At 47.6% G+C, this 27,912-nt stretch overlaps 2 protein-coding genes across 2 annotated transcripts; one reads left to right on the top strand and one right to left on the bottom strand.

The window, feature by feature from the left end:
• Nucleotides 1-329: 329 nt before the first annotated feature.
• On the bottom strand, nt 330-2,820 carry LOC114449592 (zinc finger protein Gfi-1b-like). Its single transcript, XM_028427391.1, has 4 exons — nt 2,324-2,820; nt 1,862-1,956; nt 1,534-1,654; nt 330-1,398 (listed from the first exon to the last, which is right to left on the bottom strand). The coding sequence occupies exons 1-4, from the start codon at nt 2,598-2,600 to the stop codon at nt 617-619; spliced, it is 1,275 nt and encodes a 424-aa protein (XP_028283192.1). The 5' UTR covers nt 2,601-2,820; the 3' UTR covers nt 330-616.
• Nucleotides 1,984-22,649, top strand: dnaaf11 (dynein axonemal assembly factor 11). The gene is made up of 13 exons (XM_028427388.1): nt 1,984-2,021; nt 3,146-3,249; nt 4,517-4,684; nt 5,982-6,059; nt 6,479-6,651; nt 6,745-6,965; nt 7,096-7,251; nt 14,586-14,663; nt 15,630-15,695; nt 15,798-15,867; nt 16,893-16,988; nt 17,240-17,331; nt 22,222-22,649. The coding sequence occupies exons 2-13, from the start codon at nt 3,240-3,242 to the stop codon at nt 22,409-22,411; spliced, it is 1,398 nt and encodes a 465-aa protein (XP_028283189.1). The 5' UTR covers nt 1,984-2,021; nt 3,146-3,239; the 3' UTR covers nt 22,412-22,649.
• The last annotated feature ends 5,263 nt before the right edge of the window (nt 22,650-27,912 follow it).

The raw sequence follows: 27,912 nt of genomic DNA, 5'->3' as shown, positions 1-27,912 counted from the left end.
AAGTAATATCAGAAACATTAGTTTAATGTTGAGATGATTCATATTTTTTATTTGGGTTTTTTTTACTCGGACTCAGCAGAGTCGACAGATTCTATTGTGCTGACAGTGAAAAGCTGAATGCAGAGCGGCACATGGCCGCTGCTGCTGCTCAGTAAACAGGAAACACAGTCCGCCTGTGTGGGAGCTAATAATGGTGACCTGCATGTAACCATGGCAACAGCAATGAGGCTGTGTACATGTTTGCGCCAATAAAATAATAAGTTATAATAGTCTATAATTATGAGTAATGGTGAAGACTGTCTCCCCCAATGATGACAGGAAGCCGGCCGTTTATCTAAGATGGTGGACTTTTATTTCCAGATAAACACCAACCAGTCAATAAATAAAGGAATTCTGTGAACATTCACATGCTTCTTCAGGGCTCCACACAGGACATGGTTTTCAGCAGGCAGCGTGCTCCCAGAAACAAAACCCCGTCAACAGTCTTCTCTGTGAGGTGAGGATGGATCTGAACCTTTCACACTAAGGCAGGTAAAGACCAGTAAGGCCTGAACAGTCACAGCCAGATCCGGATCTTTTACAGCGTCCAGGTCCCGGTCTGCCTCCCTCTGACTGGTTAAACGGGAGCGGCCGTCTGTTCAGACTGGTGGTGTTTCTGCTGATGGATCCTCAGGTTCTGCCTTCCGGCGAACCTCTTCCCGCACTGCTCGCAGGCGAACGGCCGCTCTCCGGTGTGCACGCTCTGGTGCGTCTTCAGGTGACCCGACTGAGTGAAGCGCTTCCCGCACTGAGCACAGCTGTACGGTCGCTCGCCGGTGTGCACGCGCACGTGCGTCTCCAGGCTCCGGGAGGACGTGAAGCACTTGCCGCAGTAGCTGCAGACGAAGCGCCTGTCCCTGCAGTACCTGTTCAGGTCCAGAGGATCCAGCCTGGATCTGCCAAGAGCCAGCGCCAAGGGGAAACCAGCAGGATTCAGGTCGGAGGTCTTGTCCACATGCGATGGTTTCAGGTACGACCTGTGAGGAACGGGCACCATGCTGGGCAGGCCCTGATTGGTCCACGAGGAGCTGAGATCCAGCTCTGTGTCGTAGGGGAAAGAGCTGATCAGGGACACGCCGTGCTTCAGGTCAGACGCCGGACTTCCTCCCGACCTCAGCAGGAGCGCCTTCCTGGCCTGGGCTGCAGAGGGAAGCTCACAGTCCGACTCAAACACGACGTCCGAGGAGACGCTTTCAGGGGCCGCCGCAGGGCCCGGAGAGGTCGGAGTGCTGTGGAACTCGTGACACTCCGGCGGCTCGTTCTGGTCCCACGGCTGCAGGTCTGCAGCTGAGGCGGAGCTCCTCATCCCAGAGGGCCCCTCTTCACTGTCGTCTGCTGCTGACAGCGGCCCCTCGGCCCCTGGAGACAAATGTTCCAATTAGACAGAGTTTTTATTCAGTACAGCACAGCTGGGGTGGACTGGTAGTTTCTGTATGTATTTATCAACATATTTAATTTCACGGTTCATTTAACTCTTCGTGTTCATATTCTTACCGTCCTCGCTCAGGAGCAGCCTGTCTGTGGTGAGGTCATCGCTCGCTTCCTGTTTCGTCGTCTCCTCCTTTATTAAGACGATGTCCTCATCAGGAAGCTGCTCCGCTGCTGCGGATAAATCCTGAGCAGAAAACAGAAAACCTGCGATTACATTCAGTGAGTAAATACAACAAGAGGGTCCGGCTTTGTTTGAATGCTGAAGGAGGATTCTGTTCGATCTCCCGCCTCACATAATTCCCATTGTACGACAGAGGCGGGCGAAGCAACGTCAGTGTGACCCAGGTCTGCAGGTCAGCTGTCCTCTGAGACGTGCTGTGACAGGACTCACCTCTGAGGCCGCCTCCAGCGCAGGACGCCGTCCACTTCTTCTGGGGTTCGAGGCTTTTGGGTGCTTGGCGCTCTGTCCTGACTGAGAGACACGCTCTGGGACACAAACACACAAACAGAGAGTCTGACCGACGGCTGCTGATGAGGGACAGAGGGTGAAGGTGTGTGTCACTGTGTGAGTGTGTGTGGCAAATCTCAGCTCAAAGAGTGTAACATTTAAACTCCGTTTACTTTTTATTGAGTAGAATTAGCGGAAAATGTTCAATAAGAGGACATTTATAATGAAAACCCTGCTAACGCATTATCCAGTGTTGTCAGGAAGTGAAATGATGACGCGTTTTATTGATCACTTATTGAATTTGGAGCATGGCGTCCCGTCTGTGACAACCAGCTGAGTCCCAGGAAACCTCATCAGTGATGAAGTGACGGACCGGTTGGATCCACAGCATCTTCAGGAACTCACCGGCAGTGAAGTCCAGCAGCCCGCCGCCTCCCTCCTCCTGCACCGGCCCGCTGTAGTCCAACGCCGCGGCGCTGTCCCGGTGACCCCGGGCTATGATGGACTCGATGAGCTCCAGCTTCCTCCTCAGCGCCTCGTTCTCTTTGTGGCTGCGGCTGATCTCCAGGTGCAGCACCGCGTAGTTGTCGTCCACCAGCTCGCAGATCTCCGCCACCGCCGCCTTGGTCAGAGCCTCCATGATGGACGCCAGCTGGGAGTGGAACGCCTTGTAACCCGTCATGTTGAGCGGGCGTGAAACGTTCAATAGATGAACGCAAACGAGCGAGGTGCGTTCAGGTGACGATGGAACAGCGTCCGGTGAACTCCCGGCGGTCACGTCGTTTTTCCTTGAACCGGGCAACGGGGGACCGGGACCGGGGAACGGACGGATGCTGCGGCGGCTGCTGTTGTTGTTGTTGTTGGAGTTGATCGGGTCGTTGTGTTGTCTCCTTTCAGCGTGTCACTTGGCAACTTCCGTGTTACGGCTTTCAAAATAAAAGACAAGAGCGCCGTCGTGCTGCATTCAGGGCACCTGGTGAACACGAGCTTCTTTCTTATTAAGAACAGCTCCCATTAATAACACGTACAAACTAATGCGTCAAAACAACATAACAAACCACAGGAAAACGGAAGAGCTCGTTACACATTAAATAAAATAAACAATACAAAACGTGAGAACATAACTGTAAATTTAAAATGCATAAATAACACGATTCATAATGACAAAATATAAAAATCACTGCCATCCTGTAAAATATTCACCATGCATCAACCCCCCCCCCCCAGCCCCAGTTCCTGAACTGGAGTGTGGGATCTCCCACAGCACGCGAACGCATCAGCAGGACGGTTTCTACAGCAACGGCTGTCAACACGGAAGACGATGGTTTACAGTAAGTTAACACAACCAAACCCGATATTATCGTAGATTAAAGCGTAATATCTCTTCTCTGTGTTAATACAGAAAAACACATCCACAAGTACCAGAGGGTGTGTTGATATTTGAAGAAAGTTGATGCCGTTTTTAAAAGTTGGAGACGCAGCACGCGGTTATCAGGATCAGAATCAGAACCAGAATTCCTTTATTTATCCCCGAGGGGAAATTCTTTTTTCGTTACAGACAAATAGAAATCAAAGATACATTGAAATATATAATAAATATCTAAATACCTAGACAGCATTTAAATCCCTGAGGTGTTTCTAAAGAACATATTTACAGCTGTATAAAAACCTTTACACAGTAAAGAGCATGTGTGAATGTACAGTGTGAATGTACAGTGTCTGAGCGACTGTTCAGAGTTCAGTAGTTTGAGACAGGAATGACTTCCTGTGTCTCTCAGCGGTGCATCATGGGAGTCGGAGTCTGTTGCTGAACGAGCTCCTGTAGCTGGTCAGTGTGGAGCGGGTGAGAGGGACGGTCCAGTTTTATATCAACATATAAAAACCCGGGGGGCACAGACAGAACCACGGGGTTTTCTTAGAGCGTATCTAACCATCAACACTCTGAACTAGTACCAGAAATCCTTCAAATTCCGTTTAATTACATTCACTTGTAGCAAAAGTTTTAAATCCAGTAGGCCGGAAGTGGGCGAGGGCGCCGCCATCTTTGTTTTGATGGCGCTGACGCGCAGGTTGTGAATGTTATGTAATTTAGTTTTATGAAGACGTATTTTTCACCAAAAGTAGTTAAGCGGGACTGGAAAGGTTTTTTAAAACATTGTTATAACACCGTTAACCGTTTGTGGAAGTTCTCCAGGTTTACTCCACAGACAAAAAAAAGTAAACTTCCGTCGTTAGCTCAGTGACCCGGATGTAAGCCACTTGCTAACAGGTGGCTAGTCAAGTTAATAATTATGGAGTAAATGATTTCCGATTTTCTTTTAACAGGGTAACTATAGTGGACTTTTTCTGTACAGACATATTGTTTTTTTCATGTAGGATAACATAAAACTGACCGGAAGTGATCATTATCGTCGCTATAGTCAACTAAGTTTAGCTAAAGAAAAGCGTTTAGCTTTTATTACATCACTTTTTAGACATGTCCATCTGATGTGAAGGGTTAAAAAGTCAGAACAATGATCTGTAAGTCCTCTGATAAATGGAGTCCTCCGTCCCTCAACAGAACAGTCCACAGAAATTTCCCGTCTTTTGTCTGTCCAGTCACAGAGGACATGGTTCGCCGGCGGGCCGAGCACAACGACTGTGAGATCTTTTCCCTGGAGGAAGTTTCTCTGCATCAGCAGGACATCGAGAGGATCGAACACATCGACAGGTGGTGCAGGGACCTGAAGATCCTCTACCTGCAGAACAACCTCATCCCCAGGATAGGTGAGCTGTGGATCATAAAACACGATCAGTGGACTGTCGGTGGACTGTCAGTAAACTGTCAGTAAACTGTCAGTGGACTGTCAGTGGACTGTCGGTAAACTGTCGGTGGACTGTCGGTAAACTGTCGGTGGACTGTCAGTGGACTGTCAGTAAACTGTCAGTGGACTGTCAGTAAACTGTCGGTGGACTGTCGGTAAACTGTCGGTGGACTGTCAGTGGACTGTCAGTAAACTGTCTGTGGACTGTCAGTGGACTGTCTGTGGACTGTCAGTGGACTGTCTGTGGACTGTCAGTAAACTGTCAGTGGACTGTCAGTGGACTGTCGGTGGACTGTCAGTAAACTGTCAGTGGACTGTCAGTGGACTGTCAGTAAACTGTCAGTAAACTGTCAGTGGACTGTCGGAGGACTGTCAGTGGACTGTCGGTGGACTGTCAGTGGACTGTCGGTGGACTGTCAGTAAACTGTCGGTGGACTGTCGGTAAACTGTCGGTGGACTGTCAGTGGACTGTCAGTAAACTGTCAGTGGACTGTCAGTGGACTGTCGGTGGACTGTCAGTAAACTGTCAGTGGACTGTCGGTGGACTGTCAGTGGACTGTCAGTAAACTGTCGGTGGACTGTCAGTGGACTGTCAGTGGACTGTCAGTAAACTGTCGGTGGACTGTCAGTGGACTGTCAGTAAACTGTTGGTGGACTGTCAGTGGACTGTCAGTGGACTGTCAGTGGACTGTCGGTGGACTGTCAGTAAACTGTCAGTGGACTGTCGGTGGACTGTCGGTGGACTGTCAGTAAACTGTCGGTGGACTGTCGGTGGACTGTCAGTAAACTGTCGGTGGACTGTCGGTGGACTGTCAGTAAACTGTCGGTGGACTGTCAGTAAACTGTCGGTGGACTGTCAGTGGACTGTCGGTGGACTGTCAGTAAACTGTCGGTGGACTGTCAGTAAACTGTCAGTAAACTGTCGGTGGACTGTCGGTGGACTGTCGGTGGACTGTCAGTGGACTGTCGGTGGACTGTCGGTGGACTGTCAGTAAACTGTCGGTGGACTGTCGGTGGACTGTCAGTAAACTGTCGGTGGACTATCAGTAAACTGTCAGTGGACTGTCGGTAAACTGTCAGAAGGCAGTCCACTGACAGTCCACTGTCAGTAAACTGTCGGTGGACTGTCAGAAGGCAGTCCACTGACAGTCCACTGACAGTCCACTGTCAGTAAACTGTCGGTGGCCTTCTGATCATAATGACTCTGAGTTTCACAGTTTGAACTGACATGTTTGTTTGATTGTAATTGTTGATTCTAGAGAACCTGGGTCGCTTGAAGAAGCTGGAGTATTTAAACCTGGCTCTGAACAACATCGAAGTTATTGAAAATCTGGAAGGTGGGAACTGAGACCGCTCGAGACGAATCCCTGATTAGCAGCGCTGTCAGTTGAGTTTTATGTGGACGCTGATGGAAGAGAAACCTTTTGTTTACTTTATCAATTCCCATAGAGAAATGAGGTCGATGCAGGACTGCACTGCAGTGACTGAATGTTTTATCTGCAGATTTAGGTGAAATAACCTAATTATTAAATAGCAAAAAAATGTAGTCTGGCGAAAGTTGAAACAACACATTATGTCACCCAGTCTTCTGCTGATTGACATTTGTGTTGTCTGACTGCAAACATCCAAACACACGTCCCCATCATTGTTTTGACACTTTGACTTTAATGTGATGATGTTATAGACCATCTTTATGAGCAGCAAATGTAGCCTGTAAATGTAACTGTGCTGTCCGTGTGTTTGTGCCTGACGTCAGGCTGCGAGAGCCTCCACAAGTTGGACCTGACGGTGAACTTTGTGGGTCGTCTGAGCAGCGTGGAGTCCCTGAAAGACAACATCCACCTCAGAGAGCTGTTCCTGGTGGGGAACCCCTGCACTGAGTTTGAGGGCTACAGGCAGTATGTGGTGGCCTCTCTGCCTCAGCTCAAGGTGCCGTCACCTGCCTTCATCTGTGATGATGAAATTTATCTGCACGTCAGTGTTTTCCGTTCACCTGAACGTCCAACATTTATGCGTCCTCAGATGCTGGATGGGACGGAGATCAGCCGGTCGGAGAGGATTCAAGCTGCACAGGCCCTGGTGGAGGTGAGGAGGCGAGTCTGTGAGCAGGAGTGGGATTACCTGAGGAGGAGAGCCAAGGAGAAAGAGGAGGCGCAGAGGAAGGCAGCAGGTGATGAGAGGGGAAACAAGGAAAGGAAGCCGGGCTTTGACGGCCGCTGGTACACTGACATCAACAACACAGCGTGAGTGTGAACATGAGTGATCAGTGATGATCACAGTTCTGAAACACTGCAGCCAAGTGTTCTTAGCTGAAACATGAAAAGAATGGTTTACCTACTGATATCAGAGGAACACGATGCTCTGCCTCTGCAGTGCAGTGTTGGAGGAGAACAAGGAGAACGCCAAGAGTCCAGAGGCCGACGAGGAGCAGCAGGAGAAAGAATTCTGGAACACACCGTGCTCATTCACACCCGAATCCCGTCTGGAGGCTCACCGCCACCTGGAGGAGAAGAGGAGGGCGAAGGAGACGTAAGTGCTCTCCACCCTCATCCATTTAGGATGAGGACGCTGTCCCTGAAGGCTCACGAAGCCCCGAGTTTACTTCAGAGTGTTGGGTCTAATGTTAGTAAGTTATAGGATAGTTGAAAGTTTCGCCTAAAAGAAATTTAAATTAAGTTTAAATTTAAGGTTTTTAATTGTTCAAATCTGTCCTTAGACTGAGCTTTTAAATGGAGACAAATCACACATCCCATTAAAAACATGCTCAGTTCTGTTATCATCCACAGTAAAGCCTGAAGTCACAACTTTGACTGCAGTTTCTGTTTCACCCACTAGATGGCAGTGTAACACCAGTCCTTATTCACAGTGACTGGCTGTGAGCAGGCCGGCCTTATTGAGAACACAGTAACAGGTTAACTCTAGAGTAAAGTCTTTAAATCATTGTTGGAAAAGTAAAAAGATTTTCTTATCACACTGACAGTGTGGACAAATAATCTAGTTCCTGTCTTGGTTGAAAATCCTCTAAATCCTCTTGGTCTGAGAACAGGACCGGACCTGAGTAAAGAATGCCAGTGAAGTGAGACTGATGTCGAGCACTACAGCACAAACAGAAGCTACGAACTGACTCCTACTGCTGCTGTCCACGTACCTTTGGCGGCGTAGTGTAATAATAACTGTAGTACCGCTGGTTGGATCATTTCTCAGAGGTATTGACTTCAGTTGATTTGGTGAGACCTGTGCCGCCTTTTCAAACGATCGCCAAGGGCTCGATCAATCGATTAATGAGCGTGCGGCTGATTTGGTTTCTCAGCAGGATGCTACGAAATGTCACTTCTTAAAGATCAGACATAAATATCTGGTCTGACACAGCAGTCAGGCGGACAGATGAGGCGGCGCTCAGCGTCACGGCGGTTCAGGGTTCATTTGTGGGGTTAATGAAGAGCGAACACGCTGTTCTGTAACGGGGACGAGCTGGTGGCGTCAGCTGGAGCAGAGAGGAGCCGGTTCGCAGGGTCACAGAGGATTCTGTTCTGACGTTTTCTTTGTGACTAATGAATCAGCTGCTGAGCCCGAGGGTGCCAATAATCCTGAGTGATTTAGTGGTCGTATATTTAGCTGTCAGAGCTGGACTGAGGATCAATCTGAACTGAAACATATAAATATCCAGCACAGCTTAGATTCAGTAAGTAATCGTTTGTGCTCTGTCTGAACTCTGACCTCAACACACACACACACACACTTTAATTGGAAAAACATTGAGTTCATCAGCAGGTTAAAGCTACAGTGCAGAAAATCCGTTTCCCCCTGCTGGTAGTGAGACTAATTACACGAACACTGTTATGTGTGTAAAGTGTAACGATGAAAAATATCTGCATACCACAACACAAACGACCAACCTGTGCAGCAGGATTGAGCCCTGAAAACCAGGAAATGTTAGCATGTTAGCATGCTAGCACTTCCTGTTCCCTCAGTGTGATCTTTGGATGTGTTAAGATGCGTTGGTTTCCTTGTCATGGTGCTTCGCTGCTAGAGTAGGGGCAGCTTCTTTCGTTGAACGGCATCGTGAAAGTCTCCAGCACTTCCCATTTCAGTGAACAATGGCGACTGAGAGAGCGTAAATTTATTGGAATATCCTTATTGTTTTGTGATGATCATAACCACATGTGACCCTGGTCAGACTACAGGAATACATCAATGCTGCACCCTGTGTGTGCATGGCTGAGCTTCCTGCCTACTTATCGGTGATATTGTAGTAAGATCGTGTGAAAACAGTAGTAGTAGTGTGTCCACTGGCGTTTCGTGTCACAGACATGAGTGAAGCCCTGCAGATGTTCTGTGCTGCATGTAAAGAGTGTGTCCTCATGGTTTGCAAACATGACACTGAAGGTTAAACTGTCATACACACTCAGCAGACTCACAAATGACACAGTTGAGACATAAATGGAGCATTTTTACCACGAGTGTTTCAGGGCAGAATTGTTGCTGACGCGCTCACAGATCGCGCTGCGGGCGTCGTTGTCAGGGACGGCTGCACAGTGTGAGCAGATAGTTTGTTGTCATGTCACGCCAGCAGTTTAGTGTTGGTCCAGAAGAGGTTAGCTGTGTGACTGCTCATCTTCGGTTCACTGTCATGATGGGTCAGGATCTCTCAGCGGGACAGGTTGGCCCCCTTTAGCTCCTGGTCGTCCATGATGTTTGAACCCAACACGCAGCTGAAGTTTGTGTGACTGTTGTTTCTTCTGTCCTCAAATGGCCCAAAAAAAACCTCTTCTCCATGCGACTAATGAGTGCTCACCCTTAAGCTGACCGTCTTGCTGGGGTGTTAATTGGGTGTGTGCTGCACATCCACTTCCTTCCAGTCGGTACCACTCGCACACTGTCGGTGCAGTGATATCAGCTGGCAGCTGTGTGGCTTCACTCAGCAGGAGTGATGAGGAGACCAGCAGAGCGGAGTGACACACTGATTACACAGCTTTTTTTTAACAAGACGTCAGTTATGCTGTTTTAATGTCTCGTCATTTATATCATTTATCACACATTTAGATGGAAAAACCTCATCCTGTAGTGCTTGGATGAGCTAATTACATCCGTTAGAGTGGGATTCATCAGTGAGGGAGTTCTTGGGATTTTTTTTTTTTTAAGTGTTCAGACTTTCTACCTTGTGCATTTACAGCCTTACTGTCAGAAAAACGTCTGGATTTATGACCTAAATGTCAGAGAGAATCTTCCTCATAGATCAGTGGGTTTCACCTTCATCAGAATATATGCAAGTTTGTTTTTGTAGATTTTCTTCTTATGAATTTAGAAGAATAGAGTTTTTAGTTTAGTGTATTTGTGGGTTTTTAAATATATTTTTTAAATTAATTTACAACATCTATCCAACGAAATCCCAGCAATTTGGTTTAGAGGCAGATTTCAGTGACCATACAAAGAATTCCTGTTAGCTAAGCTAACTGCTAACATTCTGACAGTAAGGCCACTGATGCAGTGTCGATGGTGGCTTGTCGGCTTCACAGAAACAGATGTGTTGATGCGGAGAGCCTCCCTATGGAGGTGTCTGCCTCTGCAGGGATGAGCAGGTATTTATGTCTGCAGTGTCCTTGGCTGAAGGGTGGATTCTGGTGTTTGATTAAGGTTTTTTTGTTGTTGTTTTCTGTTGAAGCAGCTCGTCACTGCTGTGTTTGAGGAGTGTCTCGCATTTCTCATCTGGTCAATGATTCGGGTGTCAGGGAGCTGGGACTGTAACTGTGATTAAAGAGCGTACAAACAAAGCTGACATGTAATAGATCTGCAGAATAATAAATACACACACTCACCTCGCTCCTCTGAGACTTCAGGGTCGGCCTGAGGTTCAGCTCTGTCCAAGGGCACTCTGACAGTAGAAGGTGGGCTCTGTGAAACCAGCATCCAGTTCACAGGGGAACCAAAGCCTTACAGCAGCGTCTGAATATTAAACCAGCAGCCCTCTGGTTACTGGACAAGCTGTCCTCAGTCTGCGGGAGGACAGCGCTCCACTGCTTTTACTAGACTTAGCTTCTACTGAATTATTGCTGTTCATTATATCCAAATGTCAATTAGAACTTTAACAAAAAGTAAAGAGTTTACACCAACAAGAATCTGTAAAAAACTAAAAGCTTTGTCCTCCAACAACCAGGAAGCACATGTGAGCAGCAACATTCAGAGAGTATTCAGGCTTTCTGCAGTTAATGTGCAGTAAAAGTGCAAACAATCAAACATCTTTAGCATGTGGAGCTCCTGTTTTTACTACTATTGGCAACACGTATGGAAACAGTTTATTAACGTGTCCTTTACAAACTCTCAGACAGTATTGTGATCTTTTGTGTAATATATGAACCACCTCTCTATGCTGGTGACTCTTAGAGATACTTCATGCACATCTCTACCTGTCCATCTTCTCCACACACGTCGATTAACGGCTTCCGTTGATCAGCCTGCCGGCCGCCTCGCCCTTGCTGCTCGACAGTTTTCTTAGGTTCGGACTGTTATGCTGAGCAGCCATTAAACACAGAGGCGTCTCCTGGCTGACCTTATCACAGAATCCACCACAGGAACAGGAAATTCATCTTTCCTGACAATCCAGTGACGGCACGACTGCATGCATCAAGTCAGCGCGCTCTGACAGCCGCGTGCAGGGAGACCATAAAAACGGCAACACTATCACCCTGATTTTCTGCCTGGACAGCATGCAGGCTCAGGATGTTTCTGTAGTGTGGATAAGGAAGCAGACCGTCACCGCTTGGCATCTCAGCCATCACACCGCGTTTCCGTCTGCAGGTAGAAGCTCCCGGCTTATCAATGGAAAGCGTCTTCAGAGTGTTTCTCGGCGAGTCAAGACTTGCTCTTTGTTGAAATGCTTGTGCACACGGCAGGTTCAAAGAACGATCTCCTGAATCAGCCGAAGATGAAACGTGTTGCAAATAGATTCCTTCAGAGTGTGAGAGGAGCAGAGGAGAGCCGGCTGATGAAACTGACAGAAGCACTGTGCGCAAAGCAGCCAGGAAGCAACCGCTGAAACACCTTCAGGCCAATGAGCGGCGCTTACTGTGGGCAGGAGATTAAGTGGCGCTGAGAGCATTAACACAGCTATTCATGACTCTACGGCTCGAGGAAAATGAAAAGCTGTGAGTCAGCGCTGCGTCCACAGGTCAGCAGGGCGGGCAGGAACGTATCAAGGCTTTCACGGGGTTTTAAAAATGGACACGTAAAACAGATGTGTCACTCCAAACGTACACACATTCACAGGCACTTTATTTGGTCCTGCTGTTCACCGGCTAGTGAATAAAATCCACAGAGAACGGTCAATTCAGCTCTCTGTGGATGTCAGAGGTCAGAGGAGAACAGGCAGGCTGGAGCTGATACCACAGGAACTCAAAGCTCTGGTTCCAACCGAGGTCTGCAGACATGAAGCAGGCGGTCTACAGCAGCAGCTGAGAACAGCAAACTGAGGCTACAGCTCACACAGGCTCACCAACACTGGACCATAGAACAAGCACTGCAGAATTTAAAAGCCCTGGCTTGTATCAGAGGTTCAGGCTGCTGCTGTGATGGTGTGGGGGAATGGACCTGGCACTTCAGAACCCTTAGTACCGACAGGTACAGGAGCCCGGTGTGAAAGCCACAGCCTGGTGTTACACAGATGCATAAGGATGAAACGGCGTGCGGCCTGACAGAACCTTGGGGTTCATTTTATAGCTCAAACCTGGTGATAAGTCCACTGTACTCAGATGTCCCTTTGAGGTGTGGTGGAACTAAAGATTCACATCATGATGGGACAGATCAGCCAGCTACAGGCGCTTAGCTGAGCCCCTCATTGGCTGATTATTGACATGTAGAACCTGGCGTTTGTTCTTTTTCTTTCAACAAACAGCACAGCTGATTAGTGACATGAAGCTATTGTCAGTGATTGCTGAAAAACCTCATCAATCAATGTAAATAACTACACTGAAAGAGTGATTATTATTTATATATCCCACCTTTTCTTCATGTAGAGGCTGCATGTGGAGGCAGAGGGTTGCACCAGTTGTGAGGTTTTCATGTAGTTAAGTTGATGAAAAGTTCCAGAGGTTAGCTGCTGCTGTGTTGCTCCTTCAGCAAACTCAGTGAAGACGCCGCTGTGCTACCTGAGCGGTGGTCTGTACGGGGACTGTGTGCACACACGGCTAACTGAGTGCTGTCTGATCGGATCCACTTCAGCGCTGGACTCCACTCAAACCAGCAGTGGAGCTGTCAGCTCTGATGTCTCCATGACTCAGCTGTTGGATAGGCGCCCTGTCACACCCCTCAAAATAAAAATAAGTCACAGAGCAGGATTTCAAAGTGCAGCGAGCCGCGCTGTGACCTTGGCGAGTGGGCGCTGTGCGTGTCAGAAGGAAGAGGCTGTTGTTTGAACCGGGAGTGATGAAGATGCTCATTTTGTTTGGTGGATTCTTGCACTGCCTCAACCCACCGAGCCCAATTCTGGGGAAATGCTAAATTGTCAGCCGGAGTCCTGCTCCATTAAACACAGGCAGGGGCCAAAGAAAACCTCAAGATGAAGAGAGCCTCCTCCAAACCGTGTGGACTCCCCTGAAGGATGTGTCACTATCATGCTAGAGGAACACTGACACAAGACAATGGAGTTCAATAGACAGATTGCTCTCTGGCTCCCCCTACATGTGGTGGTACATGTGTAGTATCACTCTAATAAAAGTCTATCATAACAGATGACTATCACAGTAAGTTTTGAAATAAATGAAACAAGCAGCATCTGGAGGCCATTAGAGGAACTGCAGCTTAAAGATTAAAAATTAAACATTTGTTTTTTCACAAAATATTTAGATAAAACTCTTTCACACATTTGCAAACGTAAATCAGGGCAGTGACGACATGTTTTACCTAATTCTTAGAAATAGTAGAAATAGATAAACCCTCAGGCAGGTTTAAAATGCATCTGCATCATTAAATGGAACAAACACACTTCTTCTTCACACTAACAAGATTCTGTCAAAACAAATCTGCACTCTTCAGCATAATTACAAAGCCATGGCTGACATAAATTCAGAGTGCTGGCTGATCTGCAGAGTGATGTGCAGAGCGAAGCTCCGGGCTGCTCTTTAAGTGTCTTTGTGCACATTCCAGTGCAGCTGTGAGGAAGAGGACGGAGCTGAGTGACTCAGACATGGATGACCGTGGTGGTTATTGAACTATTAACCTGATAAGTGTCGCTGCTCGGCTCCGCAGCACCACTTACACTCATTACAGCGCTCTGCAGCCCGGTGTTCTAATAAGAACGTGATCCTTGAGTTCAGCAGATTGAAGGCTCTCAGAATGTGCTGTCACACTCCTCCTCTCTGCTGCTGATGCATGGCTGCAGAGGTTGTGGCGGCCCGACCCTCCACAGAGCACTAAACTCTCCACCGACATGTTCATCTGCTGCTCAGTGGGCCTAATAGATGTATGCATGTGAAGTGTGCGTTTCCCTGCCGAGGCTTGTGTCACGGCCGGCTTCGTGTGGCTAATGGACTGACATGTTGTGCAGCAGATGGTAATGCAAGTCCAGTAAAACCCTCAGAGGTGGGGCTCTGTGGGACAATCTAAGTTTTTACAGGTTTTCAGCTGTTTCCTTCCTTATCCTCTCCTCCAAAGTGTGAGGACACACAGGAGAAATCCTCTCATGAGTTAAAGGCATGCAATCATGCACCGTGTGTCTGAAAGCTGCCCTCCCACACATCGCCTCTGCCTTCATGGATGCCCCTGATGGGAGGCAGCTCTCGCCTTCACCCCTCAGACCCCATAACTTTCTGCTGTCACCTCTCAGTCCACCCCTCAAACACACACACTCATGCTGTACTCTGTCTCTGCAGGGAGAAGGAGAAGAAGCCAAAGGCTCCAAGGATGCTGATCACTGCTGATGGACGAGTCATGAACGTCAACGAGCCGAAGTAAGAACCAGAATTTTTGTTTTGTGTATTTTTTTTTTACGTTTGAGCTGCTTCCCCCGGATCAAAAGTTCATGTTCCCACCCACAACCAGAATGAGGTGACAGTCAGGAGTCGCTGTGTAGAGATAAACTCGCTTGGAACACGTTGTTGTTGTTGTAGCATATTTTTGAGTCACAGCGTCGCAGCATCCTCCGTGTTCAGCAGCCAAGGCCTGAGTCTTTCTCCACCCGCTCAGCTGCTGAGCAGCGCTGCAGTGTTTCCCTGTTTCCAGCTGTGATTGTGACTGAAATTGACCAATCCACTCAGCAGCAGCAGCGAACACAGCAGAAAGCAGCATAATAGGTTCCTGTTCTGTCCAGCCGCTGAACAATCTTCAATTTTATTTGAGAAACGAAGCGTTTCCCCTTTCGGTGCTTTGATTCGATTACGTCCTCTGCAGCTCAGGCGGCCAGGCAGGTAAAAGCCTGCAGGTGTGATTGCTTTATTAGCAGCATTTAGGATTTAATTTTCTGGTCTGGATTGTGTGGGGTGTGGGGGGAAGGGGGGGGTGTGGAGGGGCGTTGACATTACTGTGCCACCCCGGTCTCCCTCCATTAGCCAGAGGTTTAAATCCAGAGCAAGGCCACGGGGGTCAAGGGCCTTTCAAACATGGTGGATTTCATTTGCAATCTGACACGCTGGTGTCAGGAGTCTATACTTCATGTGATATATGTCGCCTTACAGCAGCAGGACAACAGGGCAGCATGGGTCATAACAGTCAAGACATCACAGCAGTGAAGTTACAGTTTTACTGTCCCATCGTGAGTGGCTTGTAAAACCACGGTCAGACTGATGCTACTCAGATAAACACCATGAAGAAGGACACCAGTCCAAACCTCCATTCACTATTGTTGTAGCTTTAGAGCAGATCATGAGGATTTGTGTTAAATCTGAATAAATAAATCTGTTTAACCCTTTCATTAACAGGTTGGATTTTTCTCTCACTGAGGATGAGGAAAGCAACAGCATTGTCCTGGACCTGGCTCTGTACAGGTGTGTTCCCAGCGCCCTGCTGTCGGTCTGAATGTTTTTGATGACTCACAGGTGTAAACAGATGTTTGGTGTAAGCTAACACAGACCCCTCTGCCGTCTCAGACACATGGACACCTCCCTGTTAGATGTGGACGTTCAGCCAACGTACGCCAGGGTCAGCGTCAAAGGAAAGGTAGGCCAAGCGTGGAAGTGTGCCGACACAAAGATGGCGTCCTCAGGAGCCATCAGGTTAATGAGCCTTTTAGCGAGTGTACAGCGTGCTCCATGAAAAAGTGACTCCCTCACCTTTTCAACATGCTCCTCTTACGCGTGGTGTCAGGCTGTTGTCGACAGGCTGAGTGATTCATATGTAAAGTGTCACTGTGAAGATGCTGCTGAGCTGTGAGTGGAAGGACCTGTGATGGATGAAGAGTCAGATTTAGAGCAAATAAAAGGCCGTCAGAATCTGCTGAATCAGCACGCCCGTTTCTGACTTTGGCATTTCTGATACATTTATGGACGGAGTTTATTACGCCGCGCCGCAGAGTCATTTCCCGCCTGGGACGAGACGTGAGGAGCAGCCTGCTTATTTCCAGCCCTGCATGAAGTCTGCTGCAGCTTTATTGTGGAGGGAGGCTCAGTGCTGCACGCCGGCAGGTGTCACGGCACTGCGGCGGTGCTCACACAAACACACAGCAGCCGCCTTTAGGCCTGGTTACACTGCTGTTTGTTTGCATTTTTTGGAGTTCTTCTGGAGTATTTGAGGATGGTTTATGTGCTGTTCCAGGGCTCAGCCTGATTGGACAGGTGGGCTGATTTACGCAGCGATACATCAACTCAGGCCTTTAAAATTCCCTTTTAATATGAGTCCGTTTGGAGGAGCCGGGGAGTGAGTCTCTGAGGAGCGTATATCACGTCAGGAGTTTTCCAGCATGGCGTGCTTTCCCCTCCTCAGACAGAAGTACAAGTACAATGAAAAAGTCTAATTTTCTGCCCAATTTGTCCTCCCACACGCTTCATTCTGGTTTTCATAGGATTTCTCTGCAGTGATTGATTGCTGCTGTTCTCATTCGGAGCTATTCTGGTCACTCTTTCTGGAAACTGTACCTATAAAAAGACCCACTAATGATTAAAGTCATTTGACACACTGGGACAGCGTCAGTGCCAGATCAGCGCATTAATCTTGCTAATTAAAGTTATGAATAATTTACTCTGCAGATATTCCAGATTGTTCTGCCGGCTGAAGTGAAGCCCGACAGCTCGACGGCTAAGAGGTCCCAAACCACCGGACACCTGGTCCTGACGATGCCCCGGGTACGTACAGTCACAGGCTGCTGCACACCTGAGCGGGTACAGAGGGACAGCTCCACAGAGCACTGCCAGAACTCAGTGGAGCGGCATTAAATAACACTTATTTGATTTATTTCACTCTGATGTTTAATAAAGGATCCATTTATAGAGCCAGTAAAGAGAGGACAGCTGCTGCTGTCACTCCTCAATATGCCTTCAGACACATCCTGCACCAAAGATCAGTAAACATGGCGTTCTTTCTGATGTCCTTTTAGCTCGAAGGTGAAATCAAAGTGACAAAAACCGTCCCATGTCCGCCCAGAGCATGTCGGAGCGGACGCAGCGGCTCGCCGGAGGACAAGAAAAGGTAACCATGTTCTCTATGCCCACCACAGCTGCAAAGCCCGTGATACAGACGTCCTGTGGCGATACAGACGTCCTGTGGCGATACAGACGTCCTGTGGCGATACAGACGTCCTGTGGCGATACAGACGTCCTGTGGCGATACAGACGTCCTGTGGCGATACAGACGTCCTGTGACGATACAGACGTCCTGATACAGACGTCCTGTGATGATACAGACGTCCTGTGACGATACAGACGTCCTGTGACGATACAGACGTCCTGATACAGACGTCCTGTGACGATACAGACGTCCTGTGACGATACAGACGTCCTGTTACAGACGTCCTGATACAGACGTCCTGTGACGATACAGACGTCCTGTTACAGACGTCCTGATACAGACGTCCTGTGATGATACAGACGTCCTGTGACGATACAGACGTCCTGATACAGACGTCCTGATACAGACGTCCTGATACAGACGTCCTGTGACGATACAGACGTCCTGATACAGACGTCCTGATACAGACGTCCTGATACAGACGTCCTGTGACGATACAGACGTCCTGTGATGTGCAGACGGGGAGGACAATTGTCATTATCGCCACACCCTGCATCCAAATCAGCTGCTTTATATGTTCTCCTCATCGTGATGTTTTTTAGTTTTGTTACAAACAATAAGACAGAAATGGAGGCACATTTTAAAACTTGAGACGGTGATCTCGAGCGGTGTTCAGAGCAGAGCAAGTGTAAAATATACCCAAAAATAGAAGCTACGACAATATGATACAGCACTATATGTGTAAATAATAATAACACTAGCAAACAATGAAATATAAATAAAAATCAGTATGATCCATCTGATAATACATACGCCACAGGAAAGGCTCTGATGACTCTCCTCACAGTTGGACGGGTGTGTGTGGTGTTGCTGGTGTTTGTAATGTTAATCAGGCGGCAGCCTGCAGGCGGGAGGACGGCTTCAGTGTTTGTAAGAATTTATCAGAGTCAAGCGTCGCTGTTTGTTCGGCCTTGAGTTGAACACACACTTATTGAAACGCCTCGGGCTTATCGGGTCCCTGTTGTCCTAATTACAGATGCCTGTTGTATATGAAACAGTGCACATGATTCATTTTATCGGCCGCGCTGATGGTAGCGCTCTCCCTGCTAATGACTGTGCTGGACACAGATAACCTTGACCGGAGCCGCAGCATCACACTGGGAGAAAGAGCAGAGAATACTCTGCGTCGTGCTCATGTTCAGCTTCACTCAGTCCACCCATCAGCTGCTGGATGCTCTCTGCTGACCCACATCTCAGACTGCAGAGAACAACCAGTTTTTAATTATCTCCATAAAAGTGATGGGCTCAGTCAGTCTCCTGCAGCTGTCCTCAGGCTGCGTGTGCGGTGTTCTTCTTCTTCTCTCAGAAGTCTTAGTTCAGTTGTTGATGCTCGTCAGGTTATCGTTCACATGCTTCATTTCTCCTCCCCACATTATTTTTTTTAAATCTACCTCTTTCCTTTCCTCTGGTGTTTTTCGATGTTTCTCTTACGAATGTTTTGAGGCATGCAGGAAAGAGTGATTTTGAAGAAACTGTATCCTTGATGTGATGTGTTCTCTGGCGCACAGGAGGAGTTGATGTTTTTACTGTTTCTTTCTGTGACTGGGAGGCTTAAAAATCTACATTTTTTGCAGCTTGTCTGCAGGTTTGGTCCCAGGGAGTTCATTTTAACTTTTTTTAGACTCAAAAATCTGACTGTAGTTTAAGAGTTTTGACGACTTCTCAGAAATCTGTCTCCTCAATCTCAGAACTCTTTAATTTTTTTCCTCTGAAGTCAGAATTCAGAGCATGTAACGCCACGTTGTCTCTGTTTTCTCAGACCCTGCAGCACTGCGTTCAGACATGAATGAATCATACATTTCGACACCTCAGGCTGCACAGGTTTAGCTGTGTGGGTGACTTTGACCTTTGACCTTTCAAACTCCCATCATCACAGCGACCTGACAGCAGGCTTCAGATAATGTCTGATATTTCATTTCACGCTGCGCCCTGCCTCATGTCCGCCTGCAAATCCACTCCGAGCCCGATCGTGGCCTTCAGATCCATTTGCAGCATATAGAATCAGCGGGCAAGCCTGGGGTCAAAGGTCACCCCCGATCATGTCCCAGTGATACGATAACTCACCTGGGGCAGGAGCAGCTCGGTCTTTTTATCGAATGTTTAATTTGAGGCGGTAGGAGAGCGGCGCGGCTCTTTATGGCGTTTGATGGGGCCAGCTGAAGGACAGGAAGCGGCTCCGTCATCAAATGATAATGGAGATAGTGCTGTGATGAGCGCACCTCCAGGCAAATGGAGGAAACAGAGCACTGTGCACTAATGTGGTCAATAAGAGTGCACAGCTAAACTCAGGGCTGAGTCCACATCTGAGGGCTGAACCTGTTCCTCGACAGATTCCTCACACAGATCCATGTTTGATGCAGTGCATTGAATATAAGGCATATGGACAGAGGAGGGGCTGCAGTCATGACACAGTGTCGAGTCGACTCATCTTAAGCGGAGTGGTCCCGTCCCTCCATGGATCTTTGCTTACAAACGAATGGCTGCATGCGCCTTCTGACCTCTGACCCCGCCCCTGACCTCCACATCAGCAAGCATGCAAACTTTACAACAAATGACTTGATCAATACTGCACCATCTGCACTTCCCCTCTCATTATAACTCACTCTCAGTCTGCTAAGGTGTGCGTGGACGCCGCAGCGCACACCTCATTACCTGTGAGGTCTGATGACCAGCAGGCGTTTGCCTGAGGTGACCTATGACAGGGAGCCAGTCAGTCCTCCTAACCAGGAGGAGCATTCGTGGAGGGGTCCTAATGGCTCCATCCGTCTCACAAAGGGAGGTGCTGCTGACTGTTTGGTTTACCTGTTACCAAGATGAGTGTTGGAGCTAAACTTAGACCAGGCTGTGGTAGATCTGCTCCACCCTCTGATCATTAATACACGTCACGTCTTTGTCTGAGTCCAGAATGAACGGAGCCTGTTACACCCACAAATCATGAGGGATGAAGGAACGAGGCGGCCATTTAACCTGCTGTCATCAGCCCGTGTAGTCATGTTGGATGGGTTTACATAGAGAGCAGCTTTGGTAGGCTCACACAAAAAAAAGCTTAAGAGATAAACAAACATGTTTATATATATATATATATATATATATATATATATATATATATATATATATATATATATGTATATATATACACATATATATATATATAAAAAGTGCATCAGAAGGAAATCTGCTACCCGACCTTTAAATAAAGTGGCTTCACTCTGTGACATGCTGTCCTCACAGTAAGAATACTGACACGTCTTCAATCTGCAGACTGCTGTCTTCTGCTTAGGAACCCTCAAAGGGGCTCATGGGTAGTGTAGTTTGTTACATAAAGAATTAAATCAATAACTCGAGGATGTGAGGAAGAATATGTGAGAACTTTAGTTCACATTTTTGTAACTGTCTGATCATCCTGTAGTTCAGTGCTAGATCTGAATATTTTTATATATTGGATAATTGGATATTATCATTTTTTACTGGGAAATAGTAAATTATTATTTTATCATTAACTTACATTTATTCATCCAACACGGTGACAGAATAGATCCCTCTGACCACAGGTGTGCTGGAACAACATGAATATTTGATCATTTATCGCAGGATTGTCACAGTCTGTGTTTTCGTCCTTGTACAGTGGAGGAGAAACGTCTTTGTTGTTGATGTTATGAAAATGAGAAGCATCTGAAGCGTGTGGAGTAATTTGCCATGTTTTTTTCATGTTCTCTCTGCAGCAGCGTTTAACCTCCCGTCTGAACACGTCTCACATTTATTAAACATGGCTTCTAAAGATAGATCCTTCCTTTCTACTCCATCAGCAGGAAAACAGTCCCAGTGACTTTCACTCGTTTCTCTGGCTCGCTGATGGTTTTCCTGCTGCAGAGTCACCACAGCAGCATCGCTGCACAGTATACACAGTATACAGCGTATGTGTCCTCTGGCACCTTTATTCCCCTCTCAATAAACTCCAGCGGCAGCATGCAGCGAGTGATGAAGGGGCTCCTCGTCCTGCTGCTGCTGCTTATTGTTAGCTGCTGCGCGGAAGATTCAATTATAATAGCCATGCTCTTCCTGGAAGATCAGCACATTTCATTAATTATTTTCTGGCCCGTGGTGCCGAATACACAGGCTGATAGCACACACGCTGAAGGAGGCATTCATGTGTGTGTTTAATGTTGTTAGGACTGATCAGGAAGGTGCAGCAACCGCGTCCTCGCGTCTTTGAAACTTCCTGCTAAACATTCAGAGCTTCACTCAGCTTCCTGTTACAGCACAGCAGCAACGTCTGCACTGTAGAAACAAGTTATTTTTACAGCTTGTTTCTACAGTGTGCCTCCATCAGGTTTTCACAGACGTCTTCTGAGAGGAATCACCGTCCTGTGATATAAAACATATTGAATATGACACATGGCGATTTGTTATCTCTGCAGTGTGACCATATACGCAGGCTTTATGTAATATAACACCTGAAATTCATATACATATTTATAGTCAGAGCCCCTCTGGAGCGTATATTACATTTATATCAGCCCCTTTATTGACTCTGTGCGATAAAATGTGAAACCAGAGACCAGCAGATTTATTCTCACCTGGAGCCTGTTGACAGCTCTCGTTCTCTGGATCTCTCCGGACGTCTTCGTCACAGCGAGCTGGTTCAAATGTCTACAAAATCTAACCGTTTTTCAGTAAATTTTGCATGGTGCAAAAATGAAAGTAAGATCCTGAAAGTGACAGCAGCCAGCTGCCACTGTTCTTTCTGAAGAATGATTTCTGACCTGGTCCATCCTCTGATGTTTTTAACAGAGCAGGAAATGTTCCTGAGAGGCTGGAAGTCGACCCGAGCAAGCACACAACCATCGACCTCGCCAACATCGTACAACGCCACAGCACCAACGCAGGCCCGCTGGTAACAGGCACGGCGGCTCCGCCTCCCGCTGAAGGTCGCTTCTCTGAAGGGTTCGTGGACGACCCCGACGTTCCTCCACTCATGTGAGACGTCCTTTAAGTACAATTTCCCCTGCGGGGGACTAATAAAGGATTATCTTATCTTATCTTATCTTACAAGGTGCAGATAAGACTGTTTTCAATAAAATCTGCTATATGTGCTGGACATACAGAGAATCGAAATTGCATTACTCTCAACTCCACAACATATAACTTACAACAACTTAAGAACAAACATATAACTGTAAAGTGTAAAAAAATGCCTACGATGAGGCACACACAAAATACAAGGCACAATAATAACATAATAATAATAAAAAGTTTATAAATGACACGAACACATGTCCCTAAGAGCAAAGCTGGGAACACCTGAGCTGTCAGCGTCCAATCAGAGTAGAGCCTGCTCATGTAGCCATGTTAGCTAATGTTAGCATGTTAGCATGTGTTATGTTCACTCAGACTTTGTAGCAGCACGTCCACAGACAGGTGCTGGACAGTTCTGTGTGTAGGACAGGTTCTCTGCTGATCTGGGGAGGATCCATTGTGGATTTTTAAGGAGCCACCATGTTGATGTGACCTCAGATGATGACCTGTCTGAAGGTCACAGGAACTGGAGCGCAGTATTAACTCAGCCACGTCTATAGTTCAGTGTAGGAAGGTTTCTAGTTCTGCTTCCTGACACACTCTGACATTTAGTTTGTACTAACCCCCCCAGAATGAACAACATTATTCTAATCTTCTGAAAATATGAAAAAAACTGAGATCAACAGAGATTTCAACAAAATTCAATAAAATGTAGAAAATGTGTTTGAAGAGGCTGATGCTTGGTCATGTGGGTGGAGGGAGATGAGTAGAGAACAGACTGAGACAGCACCTGTGAGATCAAGTGACCCTGAAGGGGACCCTGGTCCTGAGCAGGAATGGCAGACCGCCGCTGTGTCAGGAGAGGCCTGGCAGGTCACTTCATCACCAAAACAGACCTGGTTCAGGTAGTGTTGGCAGGTAATGTTATGATGATGTGAATGAACAGAGGAAATCCTGAAGGTAAAGTCGGTCCACGTTCTCCTGCAGTTCTGTGGTTGAGTTTCTTTGAGCAGATGTTTTCAGATGGTTTTTCGGTCTGAAAGCAGGAAAATCAGCGGAGCTCCACCTCCTCCACCTGCACCGCCTGCGGCTTGTTGCTCAGGGTTGGCCGCCGCCGTGCTTTGTCCTGCTGTGTTTTTTCTTTTCGAGCGCCCTCCTCTGAAACAGAGGCCAGACTTTGATCAGAGGACAGCGGTCCAAACACACTTTGGAGCTGGTTCAGCTCTTCTTCAGGTCTCCTGGGTCTTTACTTTCCTCTGAGGTGTCACCCAAAAAACTGGGAGGTCACTCCTCCTCTTCCTCCTCTTCCTCCTCCTCGAGCAGCGCTGAGCCCCGTTACAGCCGCGGCACCTTGAGAAATCTTTTTGGCGTTGGACCATTTTTCCTCCTGACAGCCTCACTGTTCTTTTATCATCCGTTGTTCTATATTTGGACGCACGGCTCACACCATGAGGGAGATGTGGATGTTTGTGGTTGTGTGAAGAGCAGTGCAGTATGACAGTCAGACATGTTTCCATCCACTCATTATTCATGAACATTATTTTCAGACTTTACTTTGACCCACATATGAGCACTGTGACCTCTCAGCAGGAGCTGATCAGATCATCTGTTCACAGCACTACTTCATCTATTATTGATAAACAGTCATGTGACTGTGCTGATGATGAGACAAACCGACATGACCGCCGCCATCTGAAGCGTGCCCACCAGGCCCAGGTTCATCAATTCATTTCTCTCCTATTTATTAACACTGTGGGTCCATTATGTCGACGTGCTTTAACAGCTCTGCGCTCCGGGTGGTTGTGGTTAACCGGTGGGTGGTTGGAGGCTGTGGTCACATCATCATCATCATCATCAGGGTGGAGCTCTCTCTCTCTGTGTGTGAGCCAAAGACACAAAAACCTAAAGCGCCTGCTCAGCTTCCTGTGTCTTATCTGTGCCAGCTCCATCGCTGCCTCATTGAGTTTTGTCTGTTGCCATGACAGCCGATGGTCACACTGTTCAATTCAATTCACAGAGAGGGAGAGGGGCGATCAGAAATACTTTATTAACTACGAGGAAGACAGCAAACGGTTCATGACATCATTACTTGAGAATAGAGGAGGGGGATGTCACCCCAACAGGCCTACTGAACAAGAACAACCAACACTAGTTTGTGCACATCGGGGCGACCCGGGTCAGAGGGACCTGCTCTTTCTGCTGGCACAACTTGTGAAGAGAAAAAAGAGCCTCATGAGTTTTTTTATCCTCAGTTTCCATTTTCTTGAAGAAAGATGCTGAAGCTAAAATTTTCCATGAAAGATCATGTTAACGTCCATCAGGACTGTGGCAGCAGAGACCAGAGACCAGGCCTCCCTGCCTTCAGCTCCACCTGGAGGATGCTGTATGCTCCCCAGATTTGAGTCCACGTTGACATATTTGTTCCTGACCCTCAGAGTTTGGGTGACCTCTGACCCGCTCTGCGGCGTTGGCAGAACTCTCCGTCCGTCCCGTACACGTGGCTCTGTGCTGGAAGCCTCTGTGTTCTGGTGTCAGTATCAGCCTGTGGTGTTCTGTTCATATCGGCTTACCGAACACCACGGCGACAGCCTGCATGGGTTGCATCCTGCGAGGACGCCGCACAGCTGCTCAGGAACGATGTGGAGAAGATGGAGTCACTGCTGAGGGGTTAAAAATTCAGATGGAAGAAAAAAACCGGGCAGGACGCTTCAAGGATGGATGTGAAGGAAATCCAAAGGCGTTTGTTTCCTGAGTGGTCTCCTTCTCTGGACTCTCCCTCCTTCCCTCTCTGTGGGATGAATTATTTAACCGCTCTCCATCGCTGCCTGTGCCGCAGCCAAGGACAGATGCAGCTGATGGGCAGCTGGCCCTGCAGAACAGAGGCGGCCAATGGGAGGCTCTGTGTTACAGGAAGCTGATTTAGTACTTCACAGATCCTCAAAGTTCAGTGATCAGGTGATGAAGGGGCTCCTGATGGATGGGTGCTGTGGGTGCTCATTATCTGTGGGTCAGTTTGAGTGAGTGGGTCTACCTGTCCAGTCCAAGACTTCATTAATACTCTGAATGAGCTGCAGTGAGGTACAGGACGTCTTCAGGCAGCTGCTGGGGGGTTAGATGTTTCAGGCGTGACGAGAGTTTTTTGTTTGTTTGAACATGTACTTTCTTACACACATTTGTGCCATGTGACTGCAGCTCATGCACCGGTGACACAAAGAGGCGCTACATGATGACAGCAGCTAGAAAATACACGTGGTTATTTATATAAACGTATTTCCACAGAGGACCTAGGAAGGAGCTCTGAGGTTCTCCTACTGAATGATGATGATGGAGGTGATGCAGGTCTTCATGGTGGACATCCTGGCTTTGCTTCCACCTGCAGCCCTCCTGGCTGTGGGTGATTGACGTCCCCCCTCACTCATGTTTACACCTAATTTAACAAGTAAAAAATCATCCTAAGACATTTCATCCCAAAGTATCTCAAAGTAACGATCTCATGACATGGAGAGCTCGCAGAGCGACCTTGTGTCATGTGACACTGATGGCTAAAAGCGTGACGTCCTCCAGTGAGAGAGGAAGTGGAGCTGTTCAGTGATGAGGGCTGCAGAGTGCGCTTCCTTACATCCTGGTCTCTGGTGGATGGCAGCACACCGGGTACCTGCCTCCTCTCACATGGTGATGAATCCACTGAGATTGATATGTTTACTTTAGCATTTATGCTGAATTGTTGTATCGGCCTGATCCTCCGGGAGCCGACAGCTGGAGTCATTTTTCATCTCTCTGTTCGGCGAGCGGCGTGATTCATGGCGGCTTTAAGTCAGCGAGCATCTCCGAAGGCTTGACAGCCTCACGTGTTCTTCTCATGCAGCTGTCAGGCTTCACCTGCACATCTTCAGTCAGTCCATCCGACGTTAGGAAAGACCTTCTGTGACCACATGCTCCACCCTGAGGACGGAGTCTGTCGGCTCCACCCTCACGATGCGTCTCTAGTGTAGAAAAATCTACCAGAAACATCTGCAGCAGGTGTTGAAGGACTGGACCTCCTGTACAGAGCAGCACCCCCAGCTCCACAGGCCCCCCTCACAGTCATCAGACAGGGTGTGTGGTTCTTCTGGAGGACTGAGTGGACAGGATGGAAATCCAGACCGGACTCACAGATCTGCTGGAACCTGAAACAGACAGACACAGTGAGCTGCAGGAGGCTGAACATCTGCACTTCTCATGTTCAGTATCATGTTGATCAGGGAAAACGCTGAGTTGTGGCCGAGCGTGTAACAGGAACCAAAGACGCTTTTGTTAAAATTAAGTGCTGAGGTCGGGGATTCTTTTCTGCTCGCCGGCTGTTTTGTTGAAACTGAATCTCTGAGAGAGATTCTTTTAGTTCTGAGGGAGGTCTGAGGAGGAGTCTGAGACTACAGACCGGGTGGACAACTGACCCAAAGAGCTGTGATGTTATTATTAATAAAAGAGTTAAAGCTTCATTTCATGTTGAAAGTAATTTTAATTTAAGGAATTCAAGGAAATCTTTGCAGTGATTTCCACAATGATGCTCAAGATTTCCTTCTGATTTCCTGAAACCTGCAGATTAGTGGCACATTTTAGATGGATCACACTTTAACCAATTGAGAAACATTGACTGAACCTCAGGTGGATTGTTGTCCTGTCTTTTTTCATTTCTCATATAATGAATAGCAACTTGCAGAAGAACTGTGCTGGGAATATTCTGTATATTAAACCTTTCTTTTCAGCTGCAAGAAAATCAGATGAAGCTAATGAAAAACCAGTGAAACCTGTTCTCAGCATGAATGGAACTAAACACTGGGATTTCCTTCACCGCTGCCTGTGCTCCTCCTCCTCCTCTTTGGATGAAGGCGATGAATAAAAGATGTGGGCTGAGCTGAGGAGTCGCAGCCACGTCATACAGATAAAACACCACCACCTGTAACGCTTCAATTATTCACCATGTGGAAAGACCTCTGCAGAGATCACTGAAGCCAGAAGAACACTCAGAGTCCGAAGCACAGACATACGTCCACCGGGCAAAGACTCGAACAGCTCTCCGGGTTCACAGAAATGCTAAAACATGGAGACTCACAGGTGTTCTTTTTATCATGAGCTCTGAGTCTAAGGGGTTTTTAGTGAGGTCCCACCCAGAGCTTGTATGAGCCATCGTGGAACCTGCGGACACACCCGCTTGGGGCCCGAAATAGCAGCCCACTCTTAATCCATGTGAGGCCGCATATATCAGTGCTGGCTGGGAGGTGACCGAAGACACACAAAACAACAAGAGACCAGCAAGAGACACAGTGAGAGATACAAGAGATGACCACAAAGAAAAACACACCACAGACACACACACCACAAAAAGATGACAAAGGGATGCAACATGTCACACCACAACCCAACCAAAACACACAACATATCTACAACAAATACAAAGATCCCACAACATGGAAAAGGTGACACACA

The sequence above is a fragment of the Parambassis ranga genome, chromosome 17, assembly GCF_900634625.1.
Source record: "Parambassis ranga chromosome 17, fParRan2.1, whole genome shotgun sequence".
Lineage (NCBI taxonomy): Eukaryota > Metazoa > Chordata > Actinopteri > Ambassidae > Parambassis > Parambassis ranga.
The sequence above is the reverse complement of the archived record's forward strand: the minus strand, read 5'-3'. Positions and strand labels throughout refer to the sequence as shown.

Bases quoted from the DNA above. Each gene is read 5' to 3' on its own strand.
- LOC114449592 (XM_028427391.1), bottom strand. From the start codon at position 2,600: ATGACGGGTTACAAGGCGTTCCACTCCCAGCTGGCGTCCATCATGGAG. The intron at 1,957-2,323 runs GTGAGTTCCTGA...TTTGTGTCCCAG, and splicing joins GCTGCTGGACTTCACTGCCG to AGCGTGTCTCTCAGTCAGGA. The intron at 1,655-1,861 runs GTGAGTCCTGTC...TTTTCTGCTCAG, and splicing joins CGCTGGAGGCGGCCTCAGAG to GATTTATCCGCAGCAGCGGA.
- dnaaf11 (XM_028427388.1), top strand. The intron at 14,664-15,629 runs GTAAGAACCAGA...TTTCATTAACAG, and splicing joins ATGAACGTCAACGAGCCGAA to GTTGGATTTTTCTCTCACTG. The intron at 17,332-22,221 runs GTAACCATGTTC...TGTTTTTAACAG, and splicing joins TCGCCGGAGGACAAGAAAAG to AGCAGGAAATGTTCCTGAGA.